Genomic DNA, 22,908 nt, shown 5'->3' with positions numbered 1-22,908 from the left:
ATAACCACTTGTGGAACTCTTTAAAACTCAGATATTTTGTACTGATATTCTACAGACTGATTCAGAGGTTGGGGTACATCCAGGCATTTGCTTCCAACAGGAAGCCAGGATTCAGAACCATCACTATCTGTGATAACAAAAGTAAGAGTGTAATGCTGGCTTTTAAAATATTTTCCTCCAAAATGGGCCAAAATAAAAATAAATTTGGCATAAGAAGAGTTAACTTTTGCCTATTTAGGAATTTTGTATATCCAGAATTGTTTATTTCAGTAGTTTATTTCTCATAATTTTTAGGTTGGTTGGACTTGTTAAGAGATAGATGTAGAGTCATATTATCCATATTGCAGAACTCTCATTTAGGATAGTTATACCATACTAACCTCATGACTTTAATTGGATTGTCTTAACAGTTTTTTTTTTTTTGTTTTTTTTGAAAAATAGCCAACATTGCAAAAATGTATAGTATGGTGGTCCATCCATTCAACCAATATTTATTTCAATCTTTATATGCCAGGCACTAGAATTGAACTTTACTGGGTATGTGCTAGGCATATCATCTTAGAGTTTATCATTTTCATGAAGATAGGTTATTTAATGAGTGTTATGAAAGAAGAGACTCATCTTTCCTTCACATCTTAATATATCAAAGTTTCCTGATTTTAAAAAAAATCTTACCTGTTACATGGCAATAAGATATGGATGTAATTTGGGCAAATAGGGACTCAGAATTTTTGATGGACAGACTAACAGTAAATCTTATGGTTGGGTTGTTTTGTTTGAGGAGAGAGGTATGATCTTCATAACAGACCTATTACATCTCTTTTCTGTTTTTCAATTTGGGGCTTGATAGTCTTTTGAGAAAAGTAATGGCTCAAACTGTTCCTAGTTCTGGTTTGAATTTTAAGCCAACAGTAGTTAAACAAACTGTAATTTTAGTTTTATTGCATTATTGGCCTGGTTTTGTGAAATAGACTTCTGACCTTTCTTTAATCCTCCCCATCCTTCAACTTCATTCTGTTATTTTGAAGGTTTGCTGTGGCTGCTGCTGCTGCTGCTTGTAATAATAATCATAGCATAATAGCTAACATGTCATAGCATTAAAACATCTTTCAAATACATTATAACATTTAAAATTCACTGTAAGTTCGTAAGGTGAGTATTTTCACTAAGCCCTATTTTACAAAAGACAACATTGAATTCTGGAAAGGTTGTGTCGCTTATCCAAGATCACAGAGTCAGTAAACAGCAAAGCTAGCTAAAAACTACAGCCATCTGATCCCAAGGTCACCTCTGCACCCATAATGCCTGGCTTCACACACCTACCATGTCTTAAACAAAAACACCTCAACTATTGTATAGTACCCTGTTGTACTTCCACAGTGCTTCTCAATGTTCTTTTTAAAATCTATTTTGAATAATAATTTTGTTCGTAATTTAAATTCCCTCCAAGCTTAACTAATGAAACCTAACTATGACTAACCTGCCCTCCTAAGTTCCATGTTTTAAACTTATTTTCTCTCATTCAAATAAAGTGTACAAACTAATACAGCCATATTCTCTTTTTTAACTTTTATTTTAATTTCAGGGGTACATGTGCAGGCTCGTTATATAAGTGAACACATATCTCAGAGGTCTGGTGTACAGATTATTTTGTCACCCAGAAAATAAGCACAATGCCTAATAAGTTGTTTTTTGATCTTCTCCTTTCTCCCACCCTCTATCCTCAAGTAATCCCCTGGTGTCTGTTGTTCCCTTCATTGTATCCATGTGTTTTTATCATGCAGCTCTCACTTTTAAATAAGAACATGCAGTATTAGGTTTTCTATTTCTGTGTTAGTTTGCCAAGGATCATGGCCTCCAGCTCCATCCATGTTGCTGCAGAGGACATGATCTCATTCTTTTTTACAGCTGCATGGTATTCCATCATATTTTCTTTCTCCATTCTTCCCATGACCCTTTTTGTTCATCCTCACAATGTCTGTGGCTCAAACAATAGTCAGAAACTTGAAAAATGTCTTATTTACAATTAGGATATCTATCAGGGACACAAAAATTATTCTTTTAAGTAATATGCTTAATCACCATTCCTATATGTTAGCATCAAAACAAATATTTCACTTTCAGATACCATCAAGAAAGAAAAAAGAATACATGTGATATATTATTTCTTGTACCTTAAAATCTTCAAAAAATGCTACTCAATTTTAATAAAACATGCTCTTTCAACTGCTTTAGAAGTAACTCATTTGTTAAACTAAAAAGGTTTACCAATGTAAGTCTTATGTGATTGAATGTCACTAGAAGAATTTTCTTGGCACCAGAAGGAACACTTGATGGAAATCTATTGTCTTTCATACTTCCTAATATGTTAGGCACTCAATAATGTTGTCACATTAATTGATATTGAGATTTTCAGGAATCCTAGGTGTGTGTGGTTTCTTTTAAGAAATCATTACCAATTTACTGTTTGGCTAGCAAATGTATTTGCTTTGAATTTCACTCTCATCATGTCTCACCATGAATGTGCTAGTGAATAGTTCTGATAATTTGTTTATACATTGGGAGCATTGTTTTTTTTTAAATCCATTGAAGACAGAGCACGGTACTTTTTTTCAGAGGATTTTGTTTGTTTCTTTGTTTTTTGGTTTTGTGTTTACCAAACCCAGTCTGCTTTAAAATAATATTGTCAACTCTTCTCTAATATAATTTTTTTTTTTTTTTTTTTTAAGGTACCACCATAGCACTCATTATTCTTGCCTTGGGATTTGTGCTATCAGCCCAAGTTTCCCCACGCATCACTTTTCAGCCAATAACTCCGTCAGGTCAGAATGCCACTTGCACAAGCTACAGGTGAGATTTCATTATGTTCTTCTTCTCTTACATGACTCGGGTAACTTTTTTGCTTGCTTTTAACTTTTTTAAAGTTGTAGAGATGAGTAGGAGCTTGCTAGGCATCAAGGCTTATGTAAGAAGGGAAGAAAATGGGAAACGTGGTAGAGAGGGGCCCCCAGGAAGACGAACAGCTTGTGCAGATGTGTGAGTGTAAGGATTTAAGGAAACAGTGAGTTATTAGACACAACCTTGGTGATGTTTCTATGGAAATTAAAATTAGGGATTGATACTGAATCTAAGCAGGAATACAGAAAAGCTATTTTAGATCTTATACTATTCAGTGACCTCTATATTGCAAGCAAAATAAATAACTTTAATCAGTAATTAAACTTTTACAAGATGCACATGCCCTCTGAATATTCTGACAATTTGTACTGATTTGCATGGACATCCTCTTATTCATTTAAACAGAAGAAAAGGTTTGCCTCAGTGCTGAGGCTCTTTCAGAGAATCAGGAAGTAAAAAGTGATGGTGGAAAAACACAAAATGTTATAATGGCTAGCTGCAGGCCTAAGACCTCATTACATCTATCACTATGTGATAATTAGATTTAAAAGAAGACAAACAGATAGGTGGACTGAGAACACATAAATGAAAGTTTGAGTGATTGGACACATCGATTAATATATTTGGCAGCACAGCTTCAAAGTTTGAAACTGAATTTTAGCCACCATAAAGTCTAGCAATCCCTTTAAAACATATGGATAGAATAAGACCTAGCCTTAACAAAAATTTATATTCCTTTAGCTTGAAATAGATGGACGCAAGTCTCAAATCCATGAGTAAATGATTTATTAACTCATACAATCCTATATGAAATTAAAACATTATACACTAAACTCCACTTGGTATTCACTTAGAGCATCCAGCTGAGCTGAATTGATGGTGGCTGTTCATTACAACAGTGAATAAGATATATTGGTTCCAAATTGTGATCTGCGTTCCTTTGGAAAATAGGCACCACAGCACATCTTTTATTTTACTGATAAGTTTATTTATTATTGGCTTCCTGACTTCCATAGTCTTTTTATTGTTCTTTTTTTTTTTTTTTATACTTTTAAGTTCTGGGGTACATGTGCACAATGTGCAGGTTTGTTACGTAGGTATTCATGTGCCATGTTGGTGTGCTGCACCCATTAACTCGTCATTTACATTAGGTATATCTCATAATGCTATCCTTCCCCCCACCCCACAATAGGCCCCAGTGTGTGATGTTCCCCTTCCTGTGTCCAAGTGTTCTCATTGTTCATTTCCCACCTATGAGTGAGAACATGCAGTGTTTGGTTTTCTGTCCTTAAGACAGTTTGCTCAGAATGGTTTCCAGCCCTACAAAGGACGTGAACTCATTGTTTTTTATGGCTGCATGGTATTCCATGGTGTATATATGTGCCACATTTTCTTAATCCAGTCTATCATTGATGGACATTTAGGTTGGTTCCAAGTCTTCCTATTGTGAATAGTGCTGCAATAAACATATGTGTGCATGTGTCTTTATAGCAGTGTGATTTATAATCCTTTGGGTATATACCCAGTAATGAGATGGCTGAGTCCAATGGTATTTCTAGTTCTAGATCCTTGAGGAATCACCACACTGTCTTCCACAATGGTTGTACTAGTTTACAGTCCCACCAACAGTATAAAAGCGTTCCTATTTCTCCACATCCTCTCCAGCACCTGTTGTTTCCTGACTTTTTAATGATCGCCATTCTAACTGGTGTGAGATGGTATCTCATTGTGGTTTTGATTTGCATTTCTCTGATGGCGAGTGATGATGAGCATTTTTTCATGTGTCTGTTGGCTGCACAAATGTCATCTTTTGAGAAGTGTCTGTTCAATCCTTCACCCACTTTTTGATGGGGTTGTTTTCTTCTTGTAAATTTATTTGAGTTCTTTGTAGATCCTGGATATTAGCCCTTTGTCAAATGAGTAGATTGCAAAAATTTTCTCCCATTCTGTAGGTTGCCTGTTCACTCTGATGGTAGTTTTGTTGTTGTTGTTGTTGTTGTTGTTGTTGTTGTTGTTGTTGTGCAGAAGCTCTTTAGTTTAATTAGATCCCATTTGTCAATTTTGGCTTTTGTTGCCATTGCTTTTGGTGTTTTAGACATGAAGTCCTTGCCCGTGCCTATGTTCTGAAAGGTATTACCTAGGTTTTCTTCTAGGGTTTTTATGGTTTTGGGTCTAACATTTAAGTCTTTAATCCATCTTGAATTAATTTTAGTATAAGGTGTAAGGAAGGGATCCAGTTTCAGCTTTCTACATATGGCTAGCCAGTTTTCCCAGCACCATTTATTAGTAGGGAATCCTTTCCCCATTTCTTGTTTTTCTCGGGTTTGTCAAAGATCAGATGGTTGTAGATATGTGGTATTATTTCTGAGGCCTCTGTTCTATTTCATTGGCCTATATCTGTTTTGGTACCAGTACCATGCTATTTTGGTTACTGTAGCCTTGTAGTAGAGTTTGAAGTCAGGTAGTGTGATACCTCCAACTTTGTTCTTTTGGCTTAGGATTGTCTTGGCAATGCGGGCCCTTTCTTCGTTCCATATGAACTTTAAAGTAGTTTTTTCCAGTTCTGTGAAGAAAATCATTGGTAGCTTGATGGGGATGGCATTGAATCTATAAATTACCTTGGACAGTGTGGCCATTTTCACAATATTGATTCTTCCGATCCATAAGCGTGGATGTTCTTCCATTTGTTTATGTCCTCTTTTATTTCATTGAGCAGTGGTTTGTAGTTCTCCTTGAAGAGGTTCTTCACATCCATTGCAAGTTGGATTCCACAGCATTTTATTCTCTTTGAAGCAATTGTGTATGGGAGTTCACTCATGATTTGGCTCTCTATATGTCTGTTACAGGTGAATAAGAATGCTTGTGATTTTTGAACATTGATTTTGTGTCCTGAGACTTTGCTGAAGTTTCTTATCAGCTTAAGGAGTTTTGGGGCTGAGATGATGGGGTTTTCTAAATATACAGTCATGTCATCTGCAAACAGGGACAATTTGATTTCCTTTTTTCCTTATTGAATACCCTTTATTTCTTTCTCTTGCCTGATTGCCCTGGCCAGAACTTCCAACACTATGTTGAATAGGAGTGTTAAGAGAGGGCATCCCTGTCTTGTGCCACTTTTCAAAGGAAGTGCTTCCAGCTTTTGCCCATTCATTATGATATTGGCTGTGGGTTTGTCATAAATAGCTCTTATTATTTTGAGATACGTCCTATCAATACCTAATTTATTCAGAGCTTTTAGCATGAAGGGCTGTTGAATTTTGTCAAAGGCCTTTTCTTCATCTATTGAGATAATCATCTGGTTTTTGTCTTTGGTTCTGTTTATATGCTTTATTACGTTTATTGATTTGCATATGTTGAACCAGCCTTGCATCCTAGGGATGAAGCCCACTTGATCATGCTGGATAAGCTTTTTGATGTGCTGCTGGATTCGGTTTGCCAGTATTTTATTGAGGATTTTTGCATCAGTGTTCATCAGGGATATTGGTCTAAAATTCTCTTTTTTTGTTGTGTCTTTTCCAGACTTTGGTATCAGGATGATGTTGGCCCCATAAAATGAGTTAGGGTGGATTCCCTCTTTTTCTATTGATTAGAATAGTTTAAGAAGGAATGGTACCAGCTCCTCCTTGTACCTCTGGTAGAATTCAGCTGTGAATCTGTCTGGTCCTGGACTTTTTTTGGTTGGTAGGCTATTAATTATTGCCTCACTTTCAGAGCCAGTTATTGGTCTATTCAGGGATTCAACTTGTTCCTAGTTTAGATTTGGGAGGGTGTGTGTGTCCAGGAATTTATCCATTTCTTCTAGATTTTCTAGTTTATTTACATAGAAGTGTTTATAGTATTCTCTGATGGGAGTTTGTATTTCTGTGGAGTCAGTGGTTGATATCCCCTTTATCATTTTTTATTGCATCTATTTGATTCTTCTCTCTTTTCTTTATTAGTCTTACTAGCAGTCTATCAATTTTGTTGATCTTTTCCAAAAACCAGCTCCTGGATTCATTGATTTTTTGAGGGGATTTTTGTGTCTCTGTCTCCTTCACTTCTGCTCTGATCTTAGTGAATTCTTGCCTTCTGCTAGCTTTTGAATGTGTTTGCGCTTGCTTCTCTAGTTAAATTAAAAATTGTGACGTTAGGCTGTCAATTTTAGATCTTTCCTGCTTTCTCTTGTGGGCATTTAGTGCTATAAATTTCCCTCTACACACTGCTTTAAATGTGTCCCAGAGATTCTGGTATGTTGTGTCTTTGTTCTCACTGGTTTCAAAGAACATCTTTATTTCTGACTTCATTTCGTTATGTTCCCAGTAGTCATTCAGGAGCAGGTTGTTCAGTTTCCATGTAGTTGAGCGGTTTTGATTGAGTTTCTTAGTCCTGAGTTCTAGTTTGATTGCATTGTGGTCTGAGAGACAGTTTGTTATGATTTCTGTTCTTTTACATTTGCTGAGGAGTGCTTTACTTCCAACTATGTGGTCAATTTTGGAATAAGTGCGATGTGGTGCTGAGAAGAATGTATATTCTGTTGATTTGGAGGGGAGAGTTCTGTAGATGTCTTTTAGGTCTGCTTGGTGCAGAGCTGAGTTCAATTCCTGGATATCCTTGTTAACCTTCTGTCTTGTTGATCTGTCTAATGTTGACATTGGGGTGTTAAAGTCTCCCAGTATTATTGTGTGGGAGTCTAAGTCTCTGTAGGTCTCTAAGGACTTGCTTTATGAATCTGGGTGCTCCTGATTGCATGCATATATATTTAAGGTATTTAGCTCTTCTTGTTGAAGAAGAGCTATTCATGTAATGTAAATACATAAATAGCTTTACCATTATGTAATGGCCTTCTTTGTCTCTTTTGATCTTTGTTGGGTTAAAGTCTGTTTTATCAGAGACTAGGATTGCAAACCCTGCCTTTTTTTGTTTTCCATTTGCTTGGTAGATCTTCCTTCATCCCTTTATTTTGAGCCTATGTGTGTCTCTGCATGTGAGATGGGTCTCCTGAATACTGCACACTGATGGGTCTTGACTGTTTTTCCAGTTTGCCAGTCTGTGTCTTTTAATTGGAGCATTTAGTCCATTTACATTTAAGGTTAATATTGTAACATGTGAATTTGATCCTGTCATTATGATGTTAGCTGGTTATTTTGCTCATTAGTTGATGCACTTTCTTCCTAGCACTGATGGTCTTTACAATTTGGCATGTTTTTGCAGTGGCTGGTACTGGTTGTTCCTTTCCATGTTTAGTGCTTCCTTCAGGAGCTCTTATAGGGCAGGCATTTGCTTGTCTGTAAAGTATTTTATTTCTCCTTCACTTATGAAGCTTTGTTTGGCTGGATATGAAATTCTGGGTTGAAAATTATTTTCTTTAAGAATGTTGAATATTGGCCCCCACTCTCTTCTGGCTTATTGAGTTTCTGCCGAGAGATTCACTGTTAGTTTGATGGGCTTCCCTTTGTGGGTGACCCGACCTTTCTCTCTGTCTGCTCTTAACATGTTTTCCTTCATTTCAACTTTGGTGAATCTGACAATTATGTGTCTTGGAGTTGCTCTTCTCGAGGAGTATCTTTGTGGTATTCTCTGTATTTCCTGAATTCGAATGTTGGCCTGCCTTGCTATGTTGGGGAAGTTCTCCTGGATAGTGTCCTTCAGAGTGTTTTCCTACTTGGTGCCATTCTCCCTGTCTCTTTCAGGTACACCAATCAGATGTAGATTTGGTCTTTTCACAAAGTCCCATATTTCTTGGAGACTTTGTTCGTTTCTTTGTCCTCTTTTTTCTCTAAACTTCTCACTTCATTTCATTCATTTGATCTTCAGTCACTGATACCCTTTCTTCCAGTTGATTGAATCAGCTGCTGATGCTTGTGCATTCGTCACGTAGTTCTCATGCCATGGTTTTCTGCTCCATCAGGTCATTTAAGGACTTCTCTACACTCGTTATTCTAGTTAGCCATTTGTCTAATCTTTTTTCAAGGTTTTTAGCTTCTTTGCAATGAGTTTGAACTTCTTCCTTTAGCTCAGTGAAGTTTGATCATCTGAAGTATTCTTCTCTCAACTAGTCAACATCATCTTCCATACAGCTTTGTTCTGTTGCTGGCGAGGAGCTGCATTCCTTTGGAGGGGGACAGGCACTCTGATTTTTAAAATTTTCAGGTTTTCTGCTCTGTTTTTTACCCATCTTTGTTATTTTATCTACCTTTTGTCTTTGATGATGGTGACGTACAGATTCGGTTTTGGTGTGGATGTCCTTTCTGTTTGTTAGTTTCACTGCTAACAGTCAGGACCCTCAGTTGCAGGTCTGTTGGAGTTTGCTGGAGGTCCACTCCAGACTCTGTTTGCCTAGGTATCAGCAGCAGAGGCTGCAAAACAGCAAATATTGCTGAACAGCAAATGTTGCTGCCTGATCGTTCCTTTGGAAAATTTGTCTCAGAGGGGTACCTGGCCGTGTGAGGTGTCAGTCTGCCCCTACTGGGGGGTACCTCCCAGTTAGACTCCTTGGGGATCAGGGACCCATTTGAGGAGGCAGTCTGTTCGTTCTCAGATCTCAAACTCCGTGCCGGGAGAAGCACCACTGTCTTCAAAGCTATCTGACAGGGACATTTAAGTCTGCAGAGATTTCTGCTGCCTTTTGTTTGGCTATGCCCTTCCCCCAGAGGTGGAGTCTACAGAGGCAGGCAGGCCTCCCTGAGCTGCCATGGGCTCCACCCAGTTCCAGCTTCCTGGCCGCTTTGTTTACCTTCTCAAGCCTCAGCAATGGTGGGCGCCCCTCCCCCAGCCTGGCTGCCACCTTCTAGTTCAATCTCAGACTGCTGTGTTAGCAATGCACGAGGCTCTGTGGGCATGGGACCCTCTGAGCCAGGCACTGGGTATAATCTCCTGGTGTGCCGTTTGCTAAGAGCGTTGGAAAAGTGCAGTATTAGAGTGGGAGTGACCCGATTTTCCAGGGGCTGTCTGTCACAGCTTTCCTTGGCTAGGAAAGGGAATTCCCTGACGCCTTGCACTTCCCCGGTGAGGCAATGTCTCGCCTGCTTCAGCTCATGCTCGGTGGGCTGCACCCACTCTCTTGCCCCCACTGTCCGACAAGCCCCTGTGAGATGAACCCGGTACCTCAGTTGGAAATACAGAAATCACCCGTGTTCTGCCCCACTCACACTGGGAGCTGTAAACTGGCCTGTTTGGCCATCTTGGAACCCTATATCGTTTTATTGTTCTAAGAAGACTTGAGGCTGTCTTCATGGTAGAAGTTAACCTTAGCATAGACTATTTCTGGATGTAGTGATCTTTATTTGGACATCTGCCTCAATTGCTAGAAATGCATATTCTAGTTTTCTTTTTCTTGATGGATATTTTACTCATATGTTTTTAACACAGTTATTTCTAAAAAATATTTTAAAAATTACTGTCGTTTGAGAATCATAGAATATTCTCCAGATCTAATGTCTAATTTAGATGTACTGTTCAGAATATGACTGATATATACTGTCAGGTCAACTGAAGTCAGAAAATAATCTAAAAATTATGAGAAAAAGTTCTCTGAACTCCTGATATAGGAAAGGAATGTTTATAAGTTTTTAATGATTCACATAATGAAATAGCTTTTCTGCCATTGACTTAAAGTTTAAGTAAAAATATTTATTGCCCAACTATATCTCACTGCACAGCAGTTTATGATCATCAATCTGTTAATCCTTGTGATCTAAGGTATTATCATCTAACTAATATTTCAATATACAATTTTAATGAAGAGAGGTGATACAGCCTATCTTTATTCTTATTACAAAAATAAGCAGCCATTTTTGAAGATAGAACCAAATTTTACATGTCCTTCAGGAGTCAGTGGATATGAAAAACAATTATTTGTTGAATGCGTAACATATTAAGCTTTGTGGGAATTTGACAGTATGTATTTATAGTCTAAGTGATTTTGTAAAATATGGCTGCAGTCCTCTTACTGGTTTTTTATGGTTTAAACTCTCTATAATCCTCTGCTCTACCAGCTGAGCAGTAATTGACTGTATTTGTTATTTCAAATAACTAAAAGAGTAAAATTGGAGTGTTCCTAACACAAAGAAGTGACAATTGCTTGAAGTGATGAATATCCCCATTACCCTGATTTGATCATTACACATTGTATACTTGTATTAAAATATGACATGTAGCCCATAAGTATGTACCACTATTATACATACATAATAATTAAGAATAAAAAGCATCTATATACATTTCCCCTTTCCTGAAGACAAACAGGAAAAAAATCACATAATACCTTAAGATGAGTAAAGTTCACTTTGTAAATGTAGATGGTATGCTTTCCCCATGGAGTGATCTGTATGGGAACATTTAGCAAATGAAGCAGATTTTAAAGGAGAAGTAGTTTAATATATTAATGACATCATATTGTATTCTATTAGTGGGAGCATAAATTGTTCTTCATTTTAGAAAGTAATATGGTTCTGCCTAATAAAAGTTAAGTGCCTATGCCCACTGACTCAGCACATCCGCTTGTAGAAATCTGTAGACCACAGTGATGAGTATGCAGTTCATTCTTACTAGAGAAGATTTAAGAAAGCAAATGGTTAAAGAACAGTGATTCTTCTTGATTTTTATTCAATAAATATTGGCTGCATACCAGGGCAAAAATATTGTAGGTTGTTGCTCCCTAATGACTTGGGATTCAAGAGATTGACAACCCTAAATAATTTTCAATCAGGACATCTCCTTTGCAGAATGTTTTAAGTTTTTGATTGATAATGTATTTTCCAAGGCCTGATTTGATTCTCTGGACTGAATGTATTAAAGAATGTCTTTCAGAACAATGAGAACATAGGGACATGGGGAAGGGAACTAACTACACACAGTGGAGCCTGTCAGGAGGCAGGGGGGTGGGAAGGGAGAGCTTTTGGACAAATAGCTAATGCATGCAGGGCTTACTACCTAGGTGATGGGTTGACAGGTGCAGCAAACCACTATGGCACACGTTTACCTGTGTAACAGACCTGCATGTCCTGCACATGTATTCTGGAACTTAAAATTAAATTAAAAAAAAAAAAACACGCCTTTTAGATCTGCTTTTAATAGATATAACAGTCTGTACAAAGATAAAGACAGATGCAAGTTGCTATAGAAAATGTGTGGACACCTGTATAAAAGCTGTCATAGGGTCCCAGCTGCAGCTAGAAGAAATAATGCTAGCATGAGTATCATCTGAATCATATATCTTTATGAGAGTTCACACACATATTTATTTTTTTCCACACACATAATTCCAATATGACCTTCAGCTCCACACTCTCAAATTACTAATGTTCTATTCCTTTCATTTCCAATTCAAAATATTTTCTCATGAGAGCTAGCCAAGATTTGAGGAATCAAACCTTTCCTAGGTACAATTCCCTCTAATACTTGACATATTATTATTTATAGTGTGATCTCAGCATATGTAAATCACTATCATTAAACATTTAAAAGTAGACAGATATTTCCTAAAGCATACAGTTGTAGAATTTCAAGGAACCTTGCCCTAGGGTTTTTATCTTATTCACTTATTCTTTCTTCATGCATCTAAATATATTATGGATCACCTATCATAGGATTATAGTAAGGATAAATTAACATATGGAAAATGCCTTAAACGGTGCTTGGCACATGATAAGCACTCAATAAACATTACAGTCATTGTTAGAATTAATAAAGTCTGTAAAAGAAGATGAGGTTGGGATGATGGCACTCAGAGAAGATTACCTTGAGAATGGGATGTTTGTACTGAGCTCTTAAAAGAAGAGTGGAGTATGTCACACAGAAAGAATGGCAGGCACAAAGATCCTGCAAGGCAGGAAGGAACCTGGCAAGTGCAAGGAACTGAAAGAAGAAGACTACAGAGGTCAGAGAAGAATCAAATAAGACTATTAAGATAGGTTCAGAGCCAGATCATGTAGAACCTCAGAGGTTTTTGATCTTCAGTCCAAGAACATAAATCCATTGAAGAATTTTAAGCAGGGGTGTGCCTTGACCACATTTTGAATTCTAAACTGTCTCTGGGTGGGTGTGGGTGCCATAAGGGCATGTGTTTATGTAGGGAGATTTTTTTTTTTTTTTTTTTTTTTTACAGTTGTCTATGAGAGAGGTGACAGTTGTCTGGATTATAGTGGTGACATTGGAGATAAGCAGGTAGACAGATTCTCAGTATATTAGGAGAGAAAAATCAATAGGAAATTTAAAATAAATAATTGATTAACTGTGGCCATAGGAGGAAGGAGTCTTTGGTTGATTTGCAATTTTTGCATGAGAAAAAAAGGTAGACTAAATCATAAAAATAAGGTGAAGCAGTTGGAAGATGTAAGACCATGGGTACAATTTTGGACATGTGGAATCTTAGGTGTCCATGAACCAGCATCATTTGGGATATTGAGTAGGTATTTGGGAAAACTGGCCTATAGTTGAAGGAGTGTTCTAGAATGAAGAATTGTTATCCATACATGATAATTAAATCCATACACATGGGCAAAGTCTTGTTCACAACTAATATCTTTATGAAGACTCTAGCTACCTTTGCAATTCATAATCTGTTTTTAAACCACTACTAATTTACTAATCAATTGGGCAGTATCTCTCCATTCTTCAGGCTTTAAATCACAGCATAGAATCACAAACTATTCATGCTGGAAGGCCTTTAATGTAACCTAATTCAAGCTTTTCATCTTACACCTACACTTACATCTTAGTTTCCTTACTGAGGTCCAAATAAGTCACATTCCTCTCCTAGGGCACACAGACTAACCACTTATTCTTTAGGCTTCTCTTTTCCCCATACAGAACTTCCTTTTTTAGCTAACGCAGTTCTTTAGGAGTTATTGTTAATGTGAAACCAACGACACAACAGCTTCTTTTTCTGTTCCTTTCAAATCTTGCTCTTCTTGCTTTGGATCAAGGACATGGTTTTTCTGTTAAGATGACTTGTACAATTAGATAATTTAAGGAATTTAATGATGCCTAGCATATTACCTCTTTAATGCAGATCTTGCTATATTTTAGACCCTGTTTGAGTAGAAATTGACAAAAGGGACTATGCCTCTAGTTCATTATACTTTTTCTTTTTAATACTTCTCAATTAAGGTCAGACACAGTGGCTCATACCTGTAATCCCAGCACTTTGGGAGGCCAAGTCAGGTGTATCACCTGAGCTCAGCAGTTTGGACCAGCCCGGCCAACGTGGTGAAATCTCACTTCTAATAAAGATACAAAAAAAATTAGCTGGATGTGGTGGTGGGTGCCTGTAATCTCAGCTGCTGGGGAAGTGAGGCCGGAGAAGCACTTGAACCCAGGAGGTAGAGCTTGCGGTGAGCTGACTTGGTGTCACTGCACTCCAGCCTGGGTGACAAGAACAAGACTCTGTCTTAACAAACAAACAAAAACTTCTCAATTAAGAGTCTTACCTAGGGTCATCTGCAGAGGTACTTACCTGTTTTCCCTTCCCAGAGGTTGGACTCACCAGGACAGTGGCATGTTGTTTTGAAACACTCCCCAGGTGATGCCAGTACACATTCCATTAAGAACCACTGCCATAATGCTATCATTTTTTTTTTTTCAGAAAAAAACAAAAAAAAAGACTGCCAGCTTTCTTTCTCTTTTGTTTTTGTTTTGTTTTGTCTTTTGCTTCTTGAACATTGTTAAACCAAGCATAAGAATGTGATCAATGTGGTTCTTTTTCTATATAGTGATAGTTTTATGTTTTCCTCTTCAGATGAAGTTCCCCAAAATCCAAATTGACAAATTGTGGCTTCATCTGTAGACCTCTGTATGGTGGTGACACAAGCTTTGTGAAACAGTATGACCCTCATAAATTAATCCCTTCAAAGTTCATTTCCAATAAAAATTCATTTTGTATTCACTACACTGCCTTTTCTTCTCCTTTTGCCAGCCTTGTGTTATTTAAGAAAGACATCATTAACATGGGAACTGTAAGACTGTCAGATTCAATCATAAAACTTTTATGCAACCTTAGAAATCTGTAAAAACAGTCGGGCACAGTGGCTCGTGCCTGTAATCCCAGCACTTTGGGAGGCCAAGGTGGGCGGATCACGAGCTCAGGAGTTCGAAACCAGCCTGGCCAACATACTGAAATTCCATCTCTACTAAAAATACAAAAAAAATTAGCCAGGTGTGGTGGCAGGCACCTGTAATCCCAGCTACTCAGGAGGCTGAGGCAAGAGAATCACTTGAACCCGGGAGGCGGAGGTTGCAGTGAGCCCAGATCGTGCCATTGCACTCCAGCCCAGGCAACAGTATGAGACTCCATCTCAAACAAACAAAAGAAATGTGTAAAAACCCTATTAGTCCCTATTTTTTTTCTCCAGTATTTGACATCCTGGTGATAGTGTGTTTAGCATCAGTAATTCATAGCATCTTGACAGTGAATATAATGTTATCCTGTGAATTGAAACAACTTTCCATTTGTATTAAACATTTTTTTTTTTTTTTTTTTTTTTTGCTTACTGATTTCCATTAAAATGAATCTGCTTCAATTTTTTTGGCATAGTGGCACAGGCTAATATTCCTTGAGGTTACTATTATTAATGCTACAGTAGAAAACAATGTTGTATATGTTGACTAATATCTACAGACCCATTTGAGATAAAGATAAATGTATATAAGTCAATTAAAAAGGTAAATGAAAGTTGGAAAAAAAGTCCACATAAATCTCATCCTCTGACCTTATCTCCAAACAACTGCACATATCTTTTGTTAGCACTTAAATACCCAGTGTGCTGAATTTGACACCTGGAGGGGATTCTGTCCACCTGTCATGGAAGGATACAAGAGCTTCTTGGAGGAAGTTGGCCATTTATGGGGCATATTCTTTGAGTTTGCCATAACTTTTTAATTTTGATGCCTAGGCTTTTAGCCACGGACTTACAAATCCCCCACATGGCAAGATTTGCTACCCAAACCTGTTTTTTTGTTTTGTTTTGTTTTCCTATAGTCAAAAATACTTCTTGGGAAGCCAGAAAGACAAGAAGGAGGACTCAAGATTAGGTGTGCAAAGAAGAAGGAAAAGCATTTCAGGGAGAGGGAATATCAGGGAATGTGTACACGTCCTAAGCAGGGAGTATGGCTTCTTCAAAGAATTGACCAACAAAGACTGGGTCATAACAAGCAAGCAAGAGAATGGCACTGAAATAGACTGGATAGCAAGCCGGTGACAGAACATTTCAGGACCTTATATACCTGAGATGAGAATTTTGGATATCATCTTAGAATACTGAGAAGCCTTCACAGAGTAGTAGAATGAGAATGACATTATCAGATTTCTGTTTTTTTTTTTTTTTTTTTGAGACGGAGTCTCGCTCTGTCGCCCGGGCTGGAGTGCAGTGGCCGGATCTCAGCTCACTGCAAGCTCCGCCTCCCGGGTTCAGCCATTCTCCTGCCTCAGCCTCCGGAGTAGCTGGGACTACAGGCGCCCGCCACCTCGCCCGGCTAGTTTTTTTGTGTGTTTTTAGTAGAGACGGGGTTTCACCGGGTTAGCCAGGATGGTCTTGATCTCCTGACCTCGTGATCCGCCCGTCTCGGCCTCCCAAAGTGCTGGGATTACAGGCTTGAGCCACCGCGCCCGGCCCAGATTTCTGTTTTTAAAAGATCAGTCTGTCTGCAAAGTGGAAAATTGATTAGAGAAAGACAAGTGGTGATGAAGGGAGAAAAGTTAAAAGAACTTAGTAGCCTAGGCAAGAAATAACGCAGCCTTGGTGGTAGCAGTGGATATAGAGAAACGAGATATTTTGGAGGGGAATGACAAGGCTGGGTGATTAACTGGATCATAGATGAAAACAAATGCTTTAGAAACAGGAAAACACTTGGGGCATGAGGAATATAGGATCTGAAACCTCACTGTAGTTTACTTAGAAACATAAATTTAGGCATATAAATCTGGAGACTCCCTTGTGCTGAAGTTAAATACAACAGTCACATGTTTTCTGTAATTTATATCCTTATTTGAAAGGTAATTTTCATTCCTTCTTGAACTTAAAAGACTTCTGAGAAAGGTGTTTCCGAAGTTGTCCATTTAGGTCTGAAATAACAGAACAAGAAAAAGGGGGAAAAACATGTATCTCTGATAATCTGTAGGACCTATATTCTCATTCTAGAACTCTTTTCATTGCAGTGAGCACAGGAAACCAACTAGGAGTTTTATTCCTATTTCCAGTAAATCCACTTAAAATAGCATCTGCATACACAAATGAAATAAACTATCCAGGACTGTGACAGCAGTTGACTGGAATCAGCCTCTGGTGTATTTTCTTATAATAAAGACCAAGAAAACCTTACAGAAAATATAAATATGAAATGAGGCTCCTAAAAAACTTAACTGTTCTTTAATTAAGTTTATATCAAACGAAAACATTTCAGGTATTAACACTTAAAACATTCTAGTATGTTAAGTTGGAGTATTTCCCATCATGTTGTAAAAGCACGTTACCTTGCGTCGTGTTCCTTGTCTGAATAGTAGGAAAATACCTATTCCTATGGACCAAATGTGGTTTATTTAAAAACAAAACATAGGGGCCGGGTACAGTGGCTCACACCTGTAATCCTAGCACTTTGCAAGGCTGAAGCGGGCGGATCACGAGGTCAAGAGATTGAGACCATCCTGGCCAACATGGTGAAACCCTGTCTCTACTAAAAATACAAAAATTAGCTGGGCATGGTGGCATGCACCTGTAGTCCCAGCTGCTGGGGAGACTGAGGCAGGAGAATTGCTTGAACCCGGGAGGCGGAGGTTGCAGTGAACCAAGATTACGCCACTGCACTCCAGCCTAGCAATAGAGTGAGACTTCGTCTCGAAAATAAAAAAAATAAAAAATAAAAAATGAAATAAAATAAAAAGCATAGCAACCTGATTTTAAAAATCTCTTCAGTGAAAGTAACTTTGAAAACTATGATTTTGTTTGGGTGTTTGGGTGGGTGGGTGGGTGGGTGGATGGATGGATGGATGGATGGATAGATGGATGAAAAGTTGCTATTGATAAGAGAAGGTAGATGGTACTAACTGAAGGAAGTTTTTTAATATAATTTTTATCCTGGAACTTAGGTATGTGTTGGAAAATTTGGCAACATCTTGTTGCTGTCAAAGAGTTGGAGATTTAGGAAGCATCCAACGCTTTGTTTCTTCAAAGTTTACTTCTAGTCATGGCTATAGCATGATTAGCAATACCTTCTATGGGCATGCTAGTAGACCCAGCAGTTGCAGCCTGCAGGTCTCTGGGCATAAAACAGGTCACATAGTGTTTAGACCATCCCTCAGTGACTCTTTTAGATTGTTGTGTGATGCTAATAAGATAGTGTTTTCTAAATATCAGTAAATAAATAAATAACAACAAAAAAAGGTCATATGTCTCAACTGTAACATCCAGTTGTATGCTGAATAAATTAGAAGACTAGAAAAATGAAATAATGTATCCCGAGCAACCTGGTTTTTGTAGCTGAAAATCAGCAATTGTATAATTTCTATACAGTTTAGCAAATCAAAGAGAAAACAGTTTAGCACTTTAGAAAAAACATTTATGCACATTTGTAATTAATTATTTTTATAAACATTTTTGAGAGTTACAGTAGGCTGGGGGTATTGACATTTTAAAAAACAAAAAAACAGCCTTCCTCCTCATGGAGCTCACAGCTGTGAGAGAGAAAAATGCAGATACATAATTGCAAAACAGTGTAATAAAGGCTGATAGATGTATCAGAGCAGGACCTGGCATAATTCCCTTCCCCAGGGCCATGACAGAAGGCTTCCTACATGAGAGTCCTTACAATTCTCATTATTTTGGATCCCTTTATAGTGTTTTTAACTGCATAAGATAAATTTGATAAAAGTACAAAGCAAATCAATTATGTTGAAATACAGTTGCCAGAATGCTTTACAAAATAAACTTGTTATATACAAGTACAAAGCAAATCAATTATATTGAAATATAGTTGCCAGAATACTTTAAAAAATAAAGTTGTTATATAGTAATGTATGTACTTTTTTATTAACGCATTAAGTAACAAATCTAACTGCAAATCTAATACCATAGTTTCAACCCCATAGTGAATGTAAATGGTATTTGGAGATTTCTGCCGCGACCTTAATGGGATATGAAAATATGTGACTTCTGTTTTTGCCGGTAGTTTACTGCCTACATTCCTAACTAAAGGAAATGCTAAATTTCAGTAAAAGGTTAATGAAATACAGATGTAATTTTCTTTTCATCCAAGTTTACAGTCCCCATATTAAGGACCCCTCACAGAGGAGGGAGCTTGATCTGATTTTTCAATGGTGAGTCAGAGTTTCTCAGACCAGTGAAAACGGAGAAGCCACCCAGACATGAGAGCAAACTGTGCAAAAGCAGAAAACAGATTTGCCCTTCAAGAAAATTATAAAACTTCATACTGCTGGAAAAAGGGACACCAGGCACAGGATGAGGCAGAGGGATAGGAAAGGCCTTGGATACTAGGTCAAGGCTTGAGTAAGGAAGGGAAGCCAGTCAACAGCATCAGCCAAGGAGGGTACCATGATCAAAGCTGAGCTTTACAGAGAGTTTTCTGTGTGCATTTTGGGATATAGATTGGAGGGAGAAGACTCTGGAAGCCCCAGAGAGAGACAGTGAGAATCTGAAGTTATCTCATTATGGTGAGCATGAAGACAAAGCTATTTTTGGAAATATTACAAATAAATGTTAAAGGCAAAGTATGAGGGAAAAGGCATTTGGGCAGGCAGTTCAATTTTACGAATACTCAGTGCCAATTATGTGGCCCCAGCCAATATATCTGGCAGGATGGAGGGGGCATAATTCTAAGCAGACTTTTTATGTTAAAATAGTAATAGTTTCTGTTAACTAAGCCCTTATCATATTCAAGTATTATTCCATATTCTTTTGGAATATTACCTATTACCCTTAAACTTTCCTGAGGAAGATATTGTTGTTGTTATTATTATTATTATTCAGTTTTATGGATAAGAAAACGAAAGATCAGAGGGATTATATCACTTGCCTAGAGTGATGTAACTGGTATGTTGCAGAGCTATTTTGTTCTGTCCACCTCCCTCCCTTAGTCAAACTAATGGCCTTTTTTTGCATATTTCAATACTATTTAAAATCTGAATATTCTAAAGAGATGCTAAGTATCAGTTACCCAAGAAACAGAAGGGTTTTAAGCTCCTCATTTTGAAGGACTAGGTATTTAAACACTCAGATTTTATTTTAATACAATACTGCCCTGAAAATCAAGTACCAAATGATGAAAACTATTAAAACTAGAGATTTTAATAAAATGAATATTTCTAATGAAATTCTGCCTCCACTACACATGCCATTTAGTTGAACTAGCATAAAATTCTTTCAGAGATACTTAGTAGCCAAAGCTCCTTATGTAACATAAATGAAATTCTGGGTTGATACACAGATTCCTAAACAGATATACATTGTGAGACTATGTTCTTTAAATTTACTTCTGATCACTTCACCTTCTCAGCAACTCAGATACTGGCAAAGTGGGAGATACCTTGATTAAACACCATGCTGTAGCAGTCTGACTAAAGCTTTTAAAGATTTCTAGGAAAATTATTTATGAAAAGAAAAGAAAAGAAATGTTGCCCAGCTTAGAAGTGAGAGGACTAGGTTGTCAAATCCCTGTTTTAAGACCTTGTCCTGAAGATGGCCGAATAGGAACAGCTCTAGTCTCCATCTCCCAGCGCGAGCGACACAGAAGACCGGTGAATTCTGCATTTTCAACTGAGGTACTGGGGTCATCTCACTCGGGAGTGCCGGACAATCGGTGCTGGTCAACTGCTGCAGCCTGACCAGCGAGAGCTGAAGCAGGGCGAGGCATCGCCTCACCTGGGAAGCGCAAGGGGGAAGGGAATCCCTTTTCCTAGCCAGGGAAACTGAGACACACAACACCTGGAAAATCGGGTAACTCCCACCCCAATACTGCGCTGTACACACCGGCACACCAGGAGAATATACCCCACACCTGGCCGGGAGGGTCCCACGGCCACAGAGCCTCCCTCCTTGCTAACACAGCAGTCTGCGGCAATCTAACCGCAAGGCAGCAGCGAGGCTGGGGGAGGGGCGCCCACCATCGCTGAGGCTTAAGTAGGTAAACAAAGCCTCTGGGAAGCTCAAACTGGGTGGAGCTCACAGCAGCTCAAGGAAACCTGCCTGTCTCTGTAGACTCCGACTCTGGGGACAGGGCACAACTAAAAAATAACAGGGGAAGCAGCAGAGGCCTGTGCAGACGCGAACGACTCTGTCTGACAGCTTTGAAGAGAGCAGTGGATCTCCCAACACCGAGGTTGAGATCTGAGAAGGGGCAGACTGCCTGCTCAAGTGGGTCCCTGACCCCTGAGTAGCCTAACTGGGAGACATCCCCCACTAGGGGCAGTCTGACACCCCACACCTCACAGGGTGGAGTACACCCCTGAGAGGAAGCTTCCAAAGCAAGAATCAGACAGGTGCACTCGCTGTTCAGCAATATTCTATCTTCTGCAACCTCTGCTGCTGATACCCAGACAAACAGGGTCTGGAGTGGACCTCAAGCAATCTCCAACACACCTATAGCTGAGGGTCCTGACTGTCAGAAGGAAAACTATCAAACAGGAAGGACACCTATACCAAAACCCCATCAGTACGTCACCATGATCAAAGACCAGAGACAGATAAAACCACAAAGATGGGGAAAAAGCAGGGCAGAAAAGCTGGAAATTCAAAAAATAAGAGAGCATCTCCCCCTGCAAAGGAGCACAGCCCATCACCAGCAACGGATCAAAGTTGGTCAGAGAATGACTTTGATGAGATGAGAGAAGAAGGCTTCAGTCCATCAAACCTCTCAGAGCTAAAGGAGGAATTACGTACCCAGCGCAAAGAAACTAAAAACCTTGAAAAAAGAGTGGAAGAATTGACAGCTAGACTAATTAATGCAGAGAAGGTCATAAACGAAATGACAGAGATGAAAACCATGACACGAGAAATACGTGACAAATGCACAAGCTTCAGCAACCGACTCGATCAACTGGAAGAAAGAGTATCAGCGATGGAGGATCAAATGAATGAAATGAAGCGAGAAGAGAAACCAAAAGAAAAAAGAAAAAGAAATGAACAAAGCCTGCAAGAAGTATGGGATTATGTAAAAAGACCAAATCTACGTCTGACTGGGGTGCCTGAAAGTGAGGGGGAAAATGGAACCAAATTGGAAAACATTCTTCAGGATATCATCCAGGAGAACTTCCCCAACCTAGGAGGGCAGGCCAACATTCAAATTCAGGAAATACAGAGGACACCACAAAGATACTCCTCCAGAAGAGCAACTCCAAGACACATAATTGCCAGATTCACCAAAGTTGAAATGAAGGAAAACATCGTAAGGGCAGCCAGAGAGAAAGGTCGGGTTACCCACAAAGGGAAGCCCATCAGACTGACAGCAGATCTCTCGGCAGAAACTCTACAAGCCAGAAGAGAGTGGGGGCCAATATTCAACGTTCTTAAAGAAAAGAATTTTAAACCCAGAATTTCATATCCAGCCAAACTAAGTTTCATCAGTGAAGGAGAAATAAAATTCTTTACAGATAAGCAAATGCTTAGAGATTTTGTCACCACCAGGCCTGCCTTACAAGAGACCCTGAAGGAAGCACTAAACATGGAAAGGAACAACTGGTACCAGCCATTGCAAAAACATGCCAAAATGTAAAGACCATCGAGGCTAGGAAGAAACTGCATCAACTAATGAGCAAAATAACCAGTTAATATCATAATGGCAGGATCAAGATCACACATAACAATATTAACCTTAAATGTAAATGGACTAAATGCTCCAATTAAAAGACACAGACTGGCAAACTGGATAAAGAGTCAAGACCCATCAGTCAGCTGTCTTCAGGAGACCCATCTCACATGCAGAGACATACATAGGCTCAAAATAAAAGGATGGAGGAAGATCTACCAAGCAAATGGAGAACAAAAAAAAGCAGGGGTTGCAATCCTAGTCTCTGATAAAACAGACTTT

At 38.6% G+C, this 22,908-nt stretch overlaps 1 protein-coding gene across 1 annotated transcript in view; it reads left to right on the top strand.

Moving 5' to 3' along the window:
* The window catches only part of SLC2A13 (solute carrier family 2 member 13), a 379,496-nt gene that overhangs the window by 247,870 nt on the left and 108,718 nt on the right, over positions 1-22,908 (top strand). Inside the window, exon 6 of the mRNA XM_023182832.1 lies at positions 2,730-2,850. Within this exon, the coding sequence (XP_023038600.1) occupies positions 2,730-2,850 (121 nt within the window). The remainder of the gene's footprint in view (positions 1-2,729; positions 2,851-22,908) is intronic.

The sequence above is a fragment of the Piliocolobus tephrosceles genome, chromosome 10 (genome assembly GCF_002776525.5).
Source record: "Piliocolobus tephrosceles isolate RC106 chromosome 10, ASM277652v3, whole genome shotgun sequence".
NCBI lineage: Eukaryota > Metazoa > Chordata > Mammalia > Primates > Cercopithecidae > Piliocolobus > Piliocolobus tephrosceles.
The sequence above is the reverse complement of the archived record's forward strand: the minus strand, read 5'-3'. Positions and strand labels throughout refer to the sequence as shown.